This window comes from Hakea prostrata, chromosome 2 (genome assembly GCF_041222555.1).
Source record: "Hakea prostrata isolate BN-2017 chromosome 2, UWA_Hpros_2, whole genome shotgun sequence".
Taxonomy (NCBI): domain Eukaryota; kingdom Viridiplantae; phylum Streptophyta; class Magnoliopsida; order Proteales; family Proteaceae; genus Hakea; species Hakea prostrata.
The window spans coordinates 950,703-967,364 of record NC_142601.1 but is presented as its reverse complement, the minus strand read 5'-3'; the positions used below and the strand labels follow the sequence as shown (position 1 = coordinate 967,364).

Genomic DNA, 16,662 nt, shown 5'->3' with positions numbered 1-16,662 from the left:
AAAATTGGTCCAAAATGAAACCTTAGAGCGAGTTTATCAATCACCAACTTATTTTAATAGTGTTCTAGAAATAATTTCAGAACAGATTTATCAAACGCTCATTTTCATGCAAAGAACGGTCTTTTAGCACAGAAACATTAAAAAATGTTTTTGCATAAGAATTGGATGGTTCAGTTCCAATTCTTTAACGATTCTAAGCACTCAATATCTTGATAGTAACTATTTATAACCACTATTTCTAAATAATAGGAAGCGGAGATAGAGAGAGGGGAGGGGGCCGGGACACTGCAATAGTGGGCCATCTCTCATGACTCATGTGAATGCGACAATACAAGTGGAGGGACAAGTTGGGTGGAGAAGATTGGAATTCGAATATGACACTCTGACAACCAAAAATTTTGGTTGTCTTGAAAAAATCTCTAAAAGGAAGGAGAAGCAAGTACTGAAGCATTTGGACAAATGCAACAAAAGTGACCTTGTTTGCATTATAAACCTCCTAAGTTTTCTGGATATCCCTACAATTGAAAAGGTTGATTGAATAAAAAATAACGAAAAATCACATACGTGCATCTGTAAGTGGAAAGATCGATTGAATAATTTATTTAAAGGTTATATATATAAGGAAAATGAATATACAGAAGAAGAAAAAAACAATAAAAAAAGAAAAAGGACATACTAAAAAATAAAATAGTAGGTAACATTCTATCAAAAATTAATTAAACAAGGAAAAAGACCAGATTTAAAGGAAATTGTCCCTTGCAGCCACTATAGCTTGTAGTTAATTGTGGAAATGTTGTCACATGTATAGAAAGTAATAGGATTGTCTGAATTAAAATGGCAGGTTGTATTTATAAATATGATTTTTTTTTGTTTTATATTTAAAATTTTAATATTTTACAAATTTAGCAAACAAAACTTTTGGTTCCACCCAAACTCTAGTCCCCTCTTTCACAAGCCCTACCCTATTGGAGTTAAAAGGTCGAAAAGCAGTACTTTGATTCATCGAGATCGTAATCATGAAAATAGAATCCCAAAACACATTAGAAATTATACTATAGATCATTAAACAATTAGCAGCTGAGGAACATAATAAACTCAAACCTGAAGCTCTGAAACTATGACCAAACTGCATTTGAAAGAACACTAATTAACTATATATAAATCCAAGACACAAGATTGCCAATCCAATGTTAGAAAAATCATCTCTATATCTTTGAATTCCTTGTCCGATTTTCATATTCAACAAAGCTACTTCTTTTTGTTGTTTTATTAATATTGAGGATGGAGATATTAATATGCCTTAACAAAAGTCCAACCCACAACCTCTTTATTGAGAGATTATCCACGAAATTACAAGATAACAAATGTCATTTGATTAAATTATTAAATGCCTTTTCATGCTGCCATCAGCAACAAGAGTAAGACACTGTTTACAGGGAATTTAGTAAAAGCAAAGGACATATGCTGTGATCAGCATTTGCCACGCATGAGTGGTAGATATACAGGTCATATTAATTAGTGGATACAATGAAGCATCATTTGACAATTAACAAAGACCTTAGACGAGAGGTTTGAGACTTTGAGCTATATATATAAGCACTTAATTGATAAGAGTGAACAAGAGAGAGAGAGAGAGAGGTGAGAAGACCAATCTTTCATATTACTGCAATTAATCTTCTCCCTCCCAGAGAAAAAAAAAGAGGAAAAGACGACCAAAAGAAGGAGAAATTCAAGAAAAACAGCTAGCAAGCAGTTAGAACGTAGTGGTGGGGGCAAATTAAGGAAGAAGCATTAATGGAGTTAAAGGTCTCGTGGAGCTCCTGTATGGCAGTGGCGGTAGTAGGTATTTGTTGCTGCTTGTTTGGATACCTATATACCATTCTCTGGGTAAAACCAGAGAGGCTTCGAGAAAAGCTAAAGAGGCAAGGTATCAGTGGACCTCCACCTTGTTTTTTGTTAGGGAATGTCCCTGAGATGAAGAAGATTCAAGCATCACTCGCAATAAGGTCCATTTCGAAGAAGAAGAAGAAGAAGACTACTACTACTACTGCAAGCAGCAGGGTAGTCCTGCAGGGAGATCATCATGATCATATCGCTGCCCACGGATATACCTCTACTCTCTTCCCATATTTTGAGAAATGGAGAAAACTATATGGTATGCACATACTACTCAACTTCTCTTCCTATTAGATTCATTTCTGGTTATCCTTAATTGCTTAATCACCAAAAGATAAATTAATTATAGTTATCCTTTGTTCATAAATCATAACGAAGAGAGATTTATTCTTTGCCCACCATTTTCGGCAAACAGGATGATGTAGATTTTTTTTTGCTTTCTCGATTTAATAAGTCAATAAAAGCGGGGAGAATAATCATGAAATCAAAGCGTTAGGTGAAATTTCACTATATATGAAAGAGAAATATATTATCATTATCATAAACTACTATTGTAGCAGGACCGACTTTAACATCTTTGATGATAATATATGTAATAGATAATGTGTATCGACAACGATGACAACCATAAAACATAAATTCTTATTAGTTTATTACTATTTAAAATCACTCAGTAAGACAGTAACTAGGTTTTTTTCTTTTCTTTTTTTTCTTTTTTATGTTAGAATAATAATAATAATAAAGTAAATTTCTATATATTAATTGTAACATCATTTGGTTGACCATTTACACTCCTAGTCGTTACTCATCCATCATAAGGCATCGTTGTCATTTGTCTGCATTACTTATATTTAGACTTTAGACAACCCCTCTTAAATTTTAACGAGAAAAGAAGGGCGGCTAAGAACACGTGGTTTTGTTTTAGGTTGCCAAGTCAATGTGATGTATACACTGACATTGAGGCATCCAACCAAAGTGCACCCATGGAGTCATGGGTGGGGTAACGGGTAGTCATTTAAGTTCTTACACTTGCCAAAGGCTACATGACTTGGTATACCGTTACTTGCCCAATTCTAATTAGGTCAATGGTAGCTTGGGGATGCTATTATTGTTACAAGTTAATTGACCTTCAATATTATCACCATTCTTAAAGATTTTTGTATTCAATCATAGTGACTTAGGGTTTCACATCCTGTCTCAACTCCCAATCATCTCCCATTCTTCCCCCAGATCATCTCTCCTGACTAGAGCACTTTATGTTCTCCTTATGCTTTCTAACCACAAAATCAGGTAGAGTTAAAATAAAAGAATTTAAGAGAAGTGAGATTTGCAATGGTACCCTATAGCCACCTGTATTTGAGATTAGTAAGCATTCGGAGAGCAATCAGGGTTCCTGACTCCCTTCCCCCACCACCCCCCCCTTCCACACCCTCAACACATGAGAAAACTAGATACCTTTGAGGAGAAACATTATTGTGGGCGAATACATTGGCATTAATATTGAGATCATCTACCAATATATGTTTTTTTTTTTTTTTGAAAATATATGTATCTTTGTGTTGTCTATAGAAGCTATGCATGTACCGACGGGGTTGGTCCAAGTGGTAAGCAGCTTAGTCAGTTTAAGCAAAGTTCCGATATCAAAATAACCTTGTGGATATAAAAAATCTCCGCTAGGAAACTTACCCACCACAGCTAGGTGTGCGACCCGGGTCGAACACCGGATTAGTCAAGGCAAAGCCTTGGAAACCGGGATTGACAAACCAAAGAAGAAAAAAAAAAAAAAAAAAAGAAGCTATGCATGTAAATGCATGGGTTGATAGGACACCATTAAAATTTCTTAATCAAAAGTCAACTAGATATTTTCTCATGTATTAAGCACGCATTTATTTAAATCAAGAATTACAAAATATTTGATAAGTAGATATTGAAAAATACTACTACAAAAATTGGGGATCGATACGTATTCCTCAATTGTTTGTAGTAAATCCTACACTAGCAACTAAATGGTATTGATAAGGCCATTTATCAAGTTGAATGCTCAAAATCAACCATAAATTGTCTCATGTATTAACATTCTTATCTATCATGATCAAAGGTCTGGTGCCTATCTAAAAATAAATTATTTTTTGGAATAAGTAGGGATAATTATATATTCTTTATTGGCAGCTAAAAACTGGGTGGTCTGTATCTGTCACCTTTCAAATGTCAAACTCAAAATTCAACAATATATTCATTCTTTCATAAAATTAATTAACAAGCATCAAATCCAGGTGTGTCCAGAATAGTACTCCTGCAAGTCTGCAACTATTGATTACTCTCTTAGGATCCTGCAATTAACTTCAAAAAATCTATTTTATTATCTTATGCAATTCGATCCAAATATCATATAAAAACTTGACATGTGAGTATACGTTTAGGTATTAATATATGAGATCGATGCAGTTTGGATAGTGGAATTATGATAATGATCTGCAATTATATTCAAATATTAAGTAGCCTGATGGTCACACTCACACTGGAATAAGGATAAGCTAGCTAGATTTTTTGTCATTCCTATATATTCAATGAATGAATTTGATAAGCTACCGTTTTTCCAGGTGGTCTGTCTATTCATAATTCATAGGCGTTATATTTTTGGTTGATGTTGGTTGCTGCTGCAGGTCCAACGTTCATGTACTCAACAGGAAATGTGCAACATCTATACGTTAGTGACCCTTATCTTGTGAAGGAAATAAGCCTGCATAACTCTTGGGATCTGGGGAAGCCCTCCTACCTTATTGGAGTAATTGGGCCTCTGGTGGGGCTGGGTGTCACATTATCCAGTGGTCAAGCTTGGGCCCATCAAAGGAAAATCATTGCACCAGAGTTTTTCATCGATAAAGTAAAGGTACCCTTTTTTGCTTTTTTTTCATCCATAGAGTAGCACTGTAGAAGAAGGAAAATTATTGCTCGATCATTTGTTGTCTAAATTAATAATGTGATATGGTTGTTTTGATTTCTTTTTCTGGGGGAGCGAATTAATTAATGTACGTAGGGAATGGTGGGCTTGATGGTGGAGTCGTGCTTGCCTATGTTGACGTCGTGGGAGAATCAAGTCGGAGGAGAAGGTAAGGGAGGAATTGAAGAGATTAGAGTTGATGAAGATCTCAGAAATGTGTCAGCTGATGTGATCTCAAAAGCTTGTTTTGGAAGTTGCTACTCTCAAGGAAAAGAGATATTCTCATTGCTTAGGACATTGCAGAGGATCACGTCTCTCACAAGCTTGCATGCTAGAATTCCTGCTTTGAGGTAGGGTAACCGCTTCCTAGAATCCTAGCAAGCAATAGTCAGTTTGTTAATTGCATGCAAATTAACTAAATTGATCATTATGTATAAGAAATTATATGTATCATGGGGGCATATATGCACCGGTAGGTACGTCCCAAGCAAGAATAATAGAGAGGCTTGGAAGGTGGAGCAGAAGATTGAGAGGTTGATTTTAGAGGTAGTCAAGGAACGACAAGCAGGATCAAGTAGTAGTAATAGTAATATTGAGGCGGATTTGCTACAAAAGATTGTGGAAGGAGCCCATGCTCATCATCATCATCTTGGGTCTGAAACAGCAAATCGGTTTGTGGTGGATAACTGCAAGAACATATACTTTGCTGGGCATGAGACTGTGGCCACCGTTGCCACCTGGGCTTTGATGTTACTTTCGCTGCATCAAGACTGGCAATCTCGCGTTCGCAATGAGGTGGCAGATGTCTTTGCCGGCCAATTTCCAGATTTCGATATGCTTCTCAAGTTGAAGACGGTGAGATCGATCGATCGATTATATATCTTAATTATTATGTATAGATAGATCAGTCATATATATCATGATGACTTGAATATATTCATTGGTGCCATGGCATGCAGTTGACGATGGTGATTCAGGAGACAATGAGGCTATACCCTCCAAGTTCGTTCGTGGCAAGAGAAGCCTTGGAAGAGATAAAGTTGGGGTGTGGAGGTGGTGTTGGTGTCGGTGTTGATGTACCAAGGGGCGTAAACCTATGGATCCCCATCCCAACTCTACATCAAAATCCGGAAATCTGGGGAACAGACGCCCATGAATTCAAGCCAGAAAGGTTCGCAGACGGCATTTTCGGTGCCTGCAAGATTCCACAGGCATACATACCGTTTGGCCTCGGCCCTCGGACCTGCTTGGGACAGAAATTCGCCATGATTGAATTGAAAGTTCTCCTCTCCCTCATCCTCTCCAAATTCTCTTTCTCCCTCTCTCCCAGATATCTCCATTCGCCCACTTTTAGGTTTGTAGTTGAGCCCCAGTATGGCATGAATCTTCTTGTCAAGAAAGCATGAATGCATAACCAGATCAGATCAAATGTCGTATCATTCTTTCTCCAAGAAACCTGCCGTTTGTATCATACTATTATACTACTTATGTAAAGAATTATAAAACATATAGGCTCTTTGAAACCTGCCGTTTGTATCATACTATATATTATACTACTTATGTAAATAATTATAAAACATATATGCTCTTTGTTTACATATTGATTAGTTTACTCGTCTGAAATTAATACATATTCTAATCTTGTTGCTTAAGTTGGGCCGGATCGAGCTCTCGAAGTTATTAGGACCAGAGGTCGTTAGGATTTAATCAATTTCTGATGACTAAAAATAATAACCAATTGAGTCATACAACAGCGGTTCAATTTCCCCGTCAGGACCAGTTCCAAAGGTTAACCCTTAAGTATGAAAAAACTCGACGGTTATAGAAAGAAACGTGATCCCGCCAAGTTCTGGATAGGCAATCGTGCCCCATAGGGTAAACTGCAACTAACTCATATTAAGGGAATAAAACCCTACGATGTGACGGCTACAAATAAGATTCGTGAACTAATCCAAAGGACGGAAATAAAAGGTAAACCGTATAAAGGTTGAAGAACAACATGAAGGAAGGTAAGGTTGAAGAACAACATGAAGGAAGGTAATTGAATCATTTTCCTCCATTCTATCTTTCAATTAAGCTCTGTGATTTGACTTCGTCATCGAAGCTGGCTTCCCGACAACCGAGTGGCCCCACATCTGACGTTTGTTTTGCAGAACTCCGACGGCTTGACGATTTTAAGTCGCATCATTTGGCATCAGCTGTGAGAAATTATTCAAAAAACCATGGTAGATACAAGATCTACACTTCAGAGAAATCAGAATCAGATTTGCCACCACCTCTAGGTTGAAATCCCATTCCCCTAGATGAAGGTCCATTGTGACAGATCGAGCAGCACAAAGAAGAAGTAGTCGGGGGAGGACGTACGCCTAAACAATTAGGATGGAGAGATCCAGATGATCCCAGTTATTTAGGAACAGATGAATCACAGCCAGCAGCAGATGAACCAAATGCATGCCTAATTCCTTGAGATGATGGCATTGCTGAGAACAATGGAAACGCGGTTGGGAGCCCCAAGAACCCAAACCAGTTTGATCAAGAAGAAGAAGCCCGAAGATGGGTTCAAGGAGCAAAAAGAGGGACTTCACCCATGAGAGGGTGTTTCCCGAGAAGAGAAAGGAATCAGGATGAAGGGCAAAATTTTCAGCAACCTCCCAACAAAAATCTAAGACGAGAAGAGGCCGAGTGAACGATCGGGAGTGCAAAGGATGGGAGAGCTCCCTCGAAGAGTGGCGGCAGATGTGTGAGATTAGTCACAAGGCAACAAGACGAGAACCCTTACGAGGCTCGATAGAGGCGTTCGAACGCGTACTAGCATGTCTCAACACTAGTACAAGGAGAGTATTCTTAGATTTGTTCAATTTGATCAAGAGTTGGCTGACATCAATCAAAAGTTATGACAACTTACTAAAGGTAAAAAGGCAAATGATATCTACTCAATCATCAGGAAGACCCCATTTTGTGGATGCATGGCCAGGTATGAATTCCCCCACAATTTCAGGCTCCTGACCTTCTCCCTATTTGATGGGTGTGAAGACCCTAGGGCCCATGTAAGCTATTACCAGTAAACGATGTTGGTGGCCGAGAATTTGGATGAAATCTTATGCAGAGTGTTCGGATGCTCATTGACGGGAGTTGCGAAAAGTGGTTCCCAAACCCTGCCCTCGAGAAGGATAACCGAATTCGACAAACTTGGCTTAAAATTAATTGGTCGGTTCCAAAGTGACATAAAAACAAAGAAGACTGAAGAGACTCTCTTCACCATGAAGCAAGCAAAGAATGAATCCATTCAGGATTATTTGTAGAGATTCAATAAAGCGAGAATGGAGATCGAAAATCTCGATGAACAAGTAGCAAAGACAACTCTTTTTTCGACCACATATGCCAAAGTAGTCCAAAGGTGCTAGAAACAAGCAGAGGTCACAAAAACCTTGATGCCCGACAAGGAGAAGCATAGGTAGCCAATAAGGAGCAAAATGTCCTTGAAAAAGGGCAAGGTTTGAAAGGACAAAATAATGATCGAGGAAGTAGGGGAAGATCCAACTGGATGCAGCATTCCCCCGACCATGCAGAGTATACACCCCTAAATGCCCAATAGTCAAAAATCTTAATGCAGATCAAGGATCGGGACATATTGAGATGGCCACCCAAGATGGTGTCCAAGCCTGAGGAAGAAATATAAATATTGTCGATTCCACATGGATTATGGGCATTACACTGATGATTGCAAATACTTGAAAGCAGAGATACTGAGAGACTGATAACCTAGGGACATCTAGCCAGCTATGTGAAGAGAAGAGAAGACGATCGAGAAAGTAGGACATTAGGAGAAAAAAGAAGAGAGCGTTCGGGCAGCAAAGATGGTAGACCCGAGACTTCCAATACAAAAAAGGGAAAGGAAGTAGTTAGGGCAAGCTGATCCCCGATCCTCACGATATTTGGAGGATCAGAGCCTGAATCCCTTAGGAAGTTGAAGGCAAAATCAAAATTCGTGAGATTAGGAGACGCAATCAAGAAAAGAAAGAGGCCAGGCTCACAAGAAGCCATCGCATTTACTGAAGAAGATGAAAGAGGAATTTGTACCCCCCCCCCCCACGACGATGCAATCATGATAAGAGTCAAAATCGATTGTCGGGAAGCTCATCAAGTATTAGTGGATACTGGATCCTCACAGATCTCCTATCCTTTGAAGCTTACAAAAAGTTAAATATGGAAGAGGACCTGATGGGGCCAAGCTCAACACGTTTATGTGATTTTGCAAGGTCCTCGACGGTGGCAAAAGGAATAGTGCAACTAGATCTAACTATTGGGACATACCCAAAGGAGGCCACTATGCATGTGAATTTTTTGATTGTACGGGAATTACTAGCATACAATGTCATCCTCGGGAGGCCATCCTTAACCAAGTTAGGAGCAATTGTCTCAACTAAACATATGAAGATCGAGTTCCCGATGGACAATGGCATTGGCGAAGTGGCTTTGGATCAAAAGACTTGTTACATCTCCTACCTAAAGGACAAGGGTAGGCCAAGGAAGTCTGTAGCCATGTCTATTGAAGTTCGTGATGATCGGGACGAATAAATGATGCAAAGGCCATAACCTATTTAAAGCCTAGAAAGGATCCAACTAGATCCTTCGAACGAGGAGAAAGGAACCTTTGTTGGTTCAGAACAACCAGAAGATTTCAAGAAAAACTTGAAAGAATTCCTTCAGAAAAATATGGATGTGTTTGCATGGTCTGTAGCAGATATGCCAATGATAAATTGTAGTATAGCCAAACACAAGCTGTGGATTGACCCAAAAACAAAACCAGTGATTCAAAGAAGAAGGAATTTCCTCGATCGAGAAGCACGAAGCCGTACAAAGTGAAGTTAATAAACTGAAGGGGTCGGGATTTATCGAACCGATCGAGTGCTCGACATGGTTCGCCAATGTTTTCATGGCAAGAAGTCGAACGACAAATGGCGGATATGTACCCATTATACAAATCTGAACAAAGCATGCCCAAAGGATTGTTACCCTTTAGCCCGAATTGACCTCCTCATTGATGCCACAACAAGTTATGAAACATTGAGCTTCATGGATGCGTACTTAAGATATAATCAGATTCTAATGCACAAGGAGGAAAGAAGAGAAGACAGAGATGAACAAGTAGAAAGGGAACTTACTTGTTTGATTTTGGGTGAAGTTGATCAAGGTTCACTTGGAGACTTGAAAGTGAGGTTCACTTGGAGCTGGAATCTTCAAGCGCAAAGGAATTTGCCAAAGGGAAAGTGAAAAAGTTAAATTGAAGAGTGAGTTCGAAGGGGTTTAAATAAGCCTAGAGGAGAATTTGAACGAATGAGATCAATATGAATCAACACTCGGTATGGATGACGGCTTTTCCTTTGAGACTAAGCATTCAACGAATGAGATTAATCCAAAATCAACGGCCGAAAGTAAGTGATGGCTCAAGTAAAAGAACGCCATGATGGTGTCTGTTCCCAATGAACACGTGGCAAGAAAAGTGTGTTTCATGCTGAACGATTGCAGCTCGGGAGGACGTAATGTTTCTAACAATAAATGTGATATTTGGAGGACATTCGAGAAACCTAGGATCGTTTAAACTTCCACCTTCTATGCCCATAGTTCATAATCTAGAAAAGCACACCAAACGATTGATTTCTTGATCCTGATCATTCGGTTTGGGGAGCTCGTGATAAGTAAAATCGAGTCTAGCCATGATTAGTTCAATTGCCCTAGTCAGGAGTAGTTCCAGAAGTGAATCTTGAGATGCATTGAGCATGAAGAAACTCGACAATTATAGAAAGAAATGTGATCCCACCAAGCTCAGGATAGGTAATCATGCCCCCATAAGGTAAATTGCAACTAACTTAGATTAAGGGAGTGAAACCCTACGATCGAATGCTATAGATACGATTCGTGAACTAATCCAATGGACAGAAATAAAAGGTAAACCCTATAAAGATAAAAGAACAACACGAAGGAAGATAATTGAATCGTTTCCCTTTATTCTATCTTTCAATTAAGCTCTGCAATTTGTCAGGGCTCATTTGGTGGTGCACTTATTGACTTCATCATTGGAGGTGGCTTCCCGACCGCCGAGTTGGCCTACGTTTGGCATTTCTTTTGCTGGCCTTCAACGACTAGAAGATTTTAAGTTGCATCAATTTCATAGCAAAACGGACATGCACGAAATAAAATATTTACTTGGTTCGCCTGACAAGGGGGCTGCTTTGTCCATCTCATCTCATGAGTACAGTTAATAGCATTTAATTCTTTCTTTCTATATATATATTGTGTTATTTATTTTTTAAATTTTGTTTTCTTTGAGTTGCCCATTGCAGATCTTCTTGTTGAAAAAGGTTGTCATTTCCCAGTGAGCTGTCTATAACTACTCACATCTGGGATCAACTGCGTCTTCCACGATGGTATCTCACCCAACCCAAAATTTATTCTGCCACCCAAAAACATTATCAACATTATTAAATTCTCATTTTTCTTTGGGCACTTTGGAATCTCTATACTTCTCGAATAGGTAGTTCACATCCATTTACATGATCCTATTTAGAATATACGTAGAGCCTTGCTCCACTTTACTCCATCCCTACGCCTATTAAGATCTCCACCAGTGAAACATATGCTTCGCTTGGAAGCCCCATACGAAGGATGTGTCAAAATCAACATAGATGGCTCTTCTTATATTGATCTCTGCCTCTCCAGTATAGGAGGCTTAGCCCAAAATTAGGATCATCATGTTTTTTTTTTTTTTGGGCAAGGTACCGACGTATAGAATTCTATGGTAGCCGAGGGACTCACAATTCGGAAAATGTGCATAACAACTTCAACTTTCACACATCATTCTAGAAACAAATAACCAAGCCTTGACAACATTCATCATATCACAGACTCATCCTTCCTAGAAAGTCACTGTTATTGTAACGGATATTCTTCAGCTTGCCTCTACTTTCACAAAATTAATGTCACTTTCATCATATCCTTCGCGAGGCTAACTTTGTTGCTGATGTTATTGCTAAAACTAATGCTAAATCACTTGACTGGTTCTTTTATGTTAATTCCCCAGCCCCGTTATGATACTCTTAAATGTAAACTCCCTCCAGGCTTTAATTGATATTAATACATGAAATCTTTTCCCGACAATAAAAAATAATAATAATAATTGTTTTATTATTGTATTAATTTAATATTGTGTTTATGAATTATAATTATTATTTTAGACATCTTTCTTAAATGATCTAAAGATCTAATGAATTGAATAGGCAAAGATGTTTTAAGAAAGATAAATGTTGCCATGTCTTCTCAATTTGTGCTTTTATAATAGTAGTATGTATGTTTCAAGTCAGATTTTCTTGAGCAGAAGATAAACTCCATACTTGGGCTCCACAATCATTCTATACGTGGGGCAGTGGTGATACTTGGGAGAAATGGAGAAAGAGAAATTGGAAACAATAAGAGAGAGAACAATTTTGAGTTCAACCATGGCGAAATTGCGGCCGAGACACAAGCGAGGGCCAGCTCCAAAGGGCACGTATGCTTGCGGAAGCTTGCAAGCATCGGAGATGCCCTTGGTGAACCTGTTGGGTTTGAACTCGTTGGCGTCAGGACCCCATATGGCTGGGTCTCGGTGCAATGTAGGGATCAAAGTCCACAGGTGTATTCCCTTTGGGATATCAAAACCTCCAATCTTTGTATCTTCCAACGTCTCCCTCGATATGAACGCTGCGGGAGAGTAGAGCCGCAAGGCCTCTAGAATCACCATCTTCACCTGCAAGCTAATTTGTATGGTAATTGCAAAAAAAAATAAAAAAAAAGAGGCAATGTTGTATGTATGTGCATATATATACCGTTTTCATCTTAGAAAGCATATCAGCATCTGGAAATCGACCACCACAGAGTTTTTGAGTTTCGGCGCGAACTCGGTCTTGCCACTCGGGATACAGTGCCATTAACATCAAGCACCACGTTGCAGCTACCGCGGTAGTCTCGTGACCAGCAAAGTATATGCTCTTACAGTTATCGACTATGAAGCGATTAGATGAATCTGAACCCAGCTGATCATGAATGTTGCTCTTGGCACCTTCCAAGATCATTTGTAATAGATCCTTATTGTGATCTAAGGTCGTTGAGGTAGACGACGACGACGACGACATTGATGATTTTCTTTGCCGCTCCTTCACTGTGTCCAGTATCAGTGATTTGATCTCCTTCTCTAGCCTCCATATATCTCTGTTACTCTTCGTTGGCAGGTTTCTATATAATCCGATCCAATCCAATTAAGATATATATGATCGATCATGGATTATAAATTAGGTAGAGAACACTAGCTAGGACCATATATATATATATAATATGAATTGAAATAAATACGTAGGTACGTACGTACGTACCTAAAGCTGGTTCCCTTGAAGAGTAAGCCTTGTTCGGACATTACATGCTGAAGGGCCCGGAGCTTAGAGAAAATCTGTTTGCCCTTGGAATAGCTACTGCCGAAACAAGCTCTGGAGATGACATCAGCGGAGAAGTTCCTCAAATCGTCGTCCACTTTTAGTTCAGCAGCAGCAATCCTGCTTTCTTGAGATTCCCCCATTACTTGCTTCTCCCATTTGTGTATCAATGCCAACCCAGACTCCACCATCAGGCCGACCATGCCCTTAACCTTGTCCATGTAGAACTCCGGTGCGATGATTTTCCTTTGGTGGGCCCAAACGTGACCGTTGGACCTTAGAATGCCATTTCCAAGCATGGGGCCGAGTGTCTTGCCCACATACAAGGGCTTACCTAAATCCCAAGATGAAGATTGGCTCATCTCCTTCACTGTATCCGGGTGATTCATGTACAAGTGTTGCCTGCTCCCTGTTGAATACATGTATATTGGACCTGCATGCATGCATGCACGTATTATATATAGATATATTTGTATTCCAAGTGTTATATATACCAAGTGTACGTAGCTACTAGCTAGCATGCATGGTATTGCATGTATAATATTCTATATTTATAGTATATATGTACATGCAGAATGGCACAGTAGCAGCAGCAGCAGCAGAATATTCAAGACACATGTTCAGATACAGTAGCAGTAGCAGTAGCAGTCCTGTGTTGATGGTGAATGGTCAGGGCTCACCAGTACAGATGATCACGTGGATGCAATGTATGTGCATGTTTGGATGGATCGGTTTGATACCTTCTTGGCTTCTTATAACCAAACCAAAAAGAATTTAATGGCTCTGTTCCATTCCACAACACGATGTTCTCCACTAAAAAATATATATGGACAGCAAGGGCTCAACTCACAACACGATGTTATCCACTAAAAAATAAGATTTTCAACCATTCCACAAAACCTTCTTAGTTTATGTTAATCTTATTTACATAGGTCTTAGTTTAAGTGACTTTGGCATCGTTGAAACATGTTTCTGAAAATACTATAAAATAAAAAATTCTGTCCAAAATGCTTTTTTTTTTTTTTTTTTAATAAAGGCTGATACATATTTGTGTAAACAATTATCTTATTGATCATTACAAACTTAAAGACTTTGGGAACCCAATTAAAGAAGAAAAAAAATTTCATAAAAATAATATATCTCACTACAATAATACATAGTTACAATAAGATAACATTATTTATCCTATGAGAAAAAATGGTGAAAAGTTTCTTATCCTTTTAACTCTCCCACATGTAACATAATGAATTAAGAAAATTGTAATCTCGTTCCTAATCCCATTTTTTTTAACCTGTTAAAGAAGACATCCCATGTTGGATGAGAGAAGGCGTGCGATTAAATAATTAACAACTATGCTTGCGGTTACTTAATTAATATGATCAGATAATCCCACAAATAATAAGAGTAGTTTAAACATATGATAATACAAACAGGACTCTAAAGTACAGCTAATAATGTCAAATATAGTGCATCATCAAATTGGCAAATAATTTGATACAATGTAAGCAATTTTTTAGCTTGTAAATAAATATTATGGCAATGTTAATGATTGTCAGGTTGTCGTTAAATATAATGATATTATGACAGAAATCAGGGAAGGTGCTGTCCAAGATGCATTAATTAATGTATGGTTTATGATCATACGCTAACGAAGATCCTACGATCTCATATTCTGAGGGCTTAGGCTCTTAGGCTCTTAGCTAGCCATGGAGGTTTCTGGTTTCCTACTGATAAAACTCAAAAAGCTAGGGAGCTAGAAATCTTACGTCTATTAAATTTGGAAGCATGAAATTACAAGAGTGAAGAAGATTTGAAAGAAGCTACCGTAGCATACCGTATTGTTTTCTCCAGTGTTCGAAATAAGGGAAGAGAGTAGAGGTGTAGTCGTGGGCTGCAATATGATCTCCGACCACCTTGATCTCTTTAGCAGGGATGGAATTTGCTGCAAGTGATGCTTGAATCTTCTTCATCTCAGGGACATTTCCTAATAGGAAACGAGGTGGAGGTCCTCTAATACCTTGACGCCTCAACTTCTCTCTAAGCCTCTCTGATTTTACCCACGCAATGGTGTACATGTACCCAAACAAGCAGCAGCAAATACCCACCGTTACCACACACAAGTTCCATAAAACCTGCTTTGATTCCATTGCTTTTCTCTCGCTCCTAGCTGCTGCTGCTGCCTTAACTAGCTCCTTCTTTTCCTCTTCTTTGGCAGGAGTGAGGAAGATTAATCTGCAGCGGCTCTCTCTCTCTCTCTCTCTCTCTCTCTCTCTCTCTCGCTCTCTCTCGCTCAACTCCCAAACCCAAACTTCTCCTTCTGGCCTTGTAGGTTTAATTCCATTGTGGGTTGTGTTTATATATATATAAGGTCAGGGCTAGTAGTGGTTCTTTTTTTGTTTTTGGTAAAACTAGTAGTGGTTCTAGGGCAACCTACAATGGAAATACGAGGCTTATTTTCTACTGCTTACCTAATAAGAATCTTTTCTTATTCTGAACTGAAGTAATGTCTCTACCATCCTTGTGAGTTGTGAGTCTTGTGACTTGTGATTCTGATATACGTCCTTTTGTATGTATACTTAAGTAGAACACCCCTAGTCTCTATCTTATTTACGGGCTAACCTGCATTGAAAATACAACTTCACCCTTGCGGCAGAGCATCTTTTTCAAGAAAAACGTAGAATATTATTAAGTTGCGTTGGAGTTTGGTGTATGTATGACCGACCCGCATAACATTGATGATGCCGGCAAAAGACGAGTATTAAGGCTGCCAAGTTGTGCACTCGACCTAATTTCCGTAGTCAGACATTACGTCTTAACACTTAACATGGGTTGAGTTGACTCACCTGATCAGCTTGAAATTAAGGTTAAGTAAAATCCTCTCATTTCTTTTTGCATTGAATTCTTTTCATCAATACAAGAGTCAAAATGTAGGTACGGATATAAACCCATCAGTGTTATATCCCTATCCTATTATATTCGGACGGATTCAATTACTATTCTATTGACTTTCGAACAAATTCAGTCAGATTCAAGTAAAATTCTATTGACTTCGGACAAATTCAGTCAAATTCGAATGATATTCACATAGAATTTTTTTTTAAATTCTTCTAAATGGGTATGTTGACATCTTCACCATTTTATTTGTTCTAAATTAAGTTTGAAATTTAAGAATTTAATAATTTTTTTTTCTACTCATTTTAGTCTTTGATTTTCTTAAATTCCTTTACTATTGAAAAAAATTTTTTTTAATAGGAAATCTGGAAGGGTATTTACATATCTCAAGTAAAAAATTATAAAATAAGAATATATACCCACAATAATAACTTAATAGAATAATTTTATCGGACGGATAATAATAGACTA

At 38.3% G+C, this 16,662-nt stretch overlaps 2 protein-coding genes across 3 annotated transcripts; one reads left to right on the top strand and one right to left on the bottom strand.

The window, feature by feature from the left end:
- The first annotated feature begins 1,626 nt into the window (after positions 1-1,626).
- On the top strand, positions 1,627-6,441 carry LOC149023174 (cytochrome P450 714C2-like). The gene is made up of 5 exons (XM_089143731.1): positions 1,627-2,155; positions 4,560-4,786; positions 4,934-5,187; positions 5,314-5,692; positions 5,797-6,441. Exons 1-5 carry the CDS (start codon positions 1,795-1,797, stop codon positions 6,241-6,243), a joined length of 1,668 nt encoding a protein of 555 aa, XP_088999857.1. The 5' UTR covers positions 1,627-1,794; the 3' UTR covers positions 6,244-6,441.
- Positions 6,442-11,906: 5,465 nt separating this feature from the next.
- LOC149023173 (cytochrome P450 714A1-like) lies at positions 11,907-15,797 on the bottom strand. Of its 2 annotated transcripts, none has more exons than XM_089142764.1 (4): positions 15,134-15,795; positions 13,243-13,732; positions 12,700-13,105; positions 11,907-12,620 (listed from the first exon to the last, which is right to left on the bottom strand). In XM_089142764.1, the coding sequence occupies exons 1-4, from the start codon at positions 15,444-15,446 to the stop codon at positions 12,195-12,197; spliced, it is 1,635 nt and encodes a 544-aa protein (XP_088998890.1). In that variant the 5' UTR covers positions 15,447-15,795; the 3' UTR covers positions 11,907-12,194. The 2 variants fall into 2 exon arrangements, with proteins under 2 accessions (XP_088998890.1, XP_088998891.1); XM_089142765.1 differs by having other exon boundaries at positions 12,438-12,627; positions 15,134-15,797.
- Between the last annotated feature and the right edge of the window lie 865 nt (positions 15,798-16,662).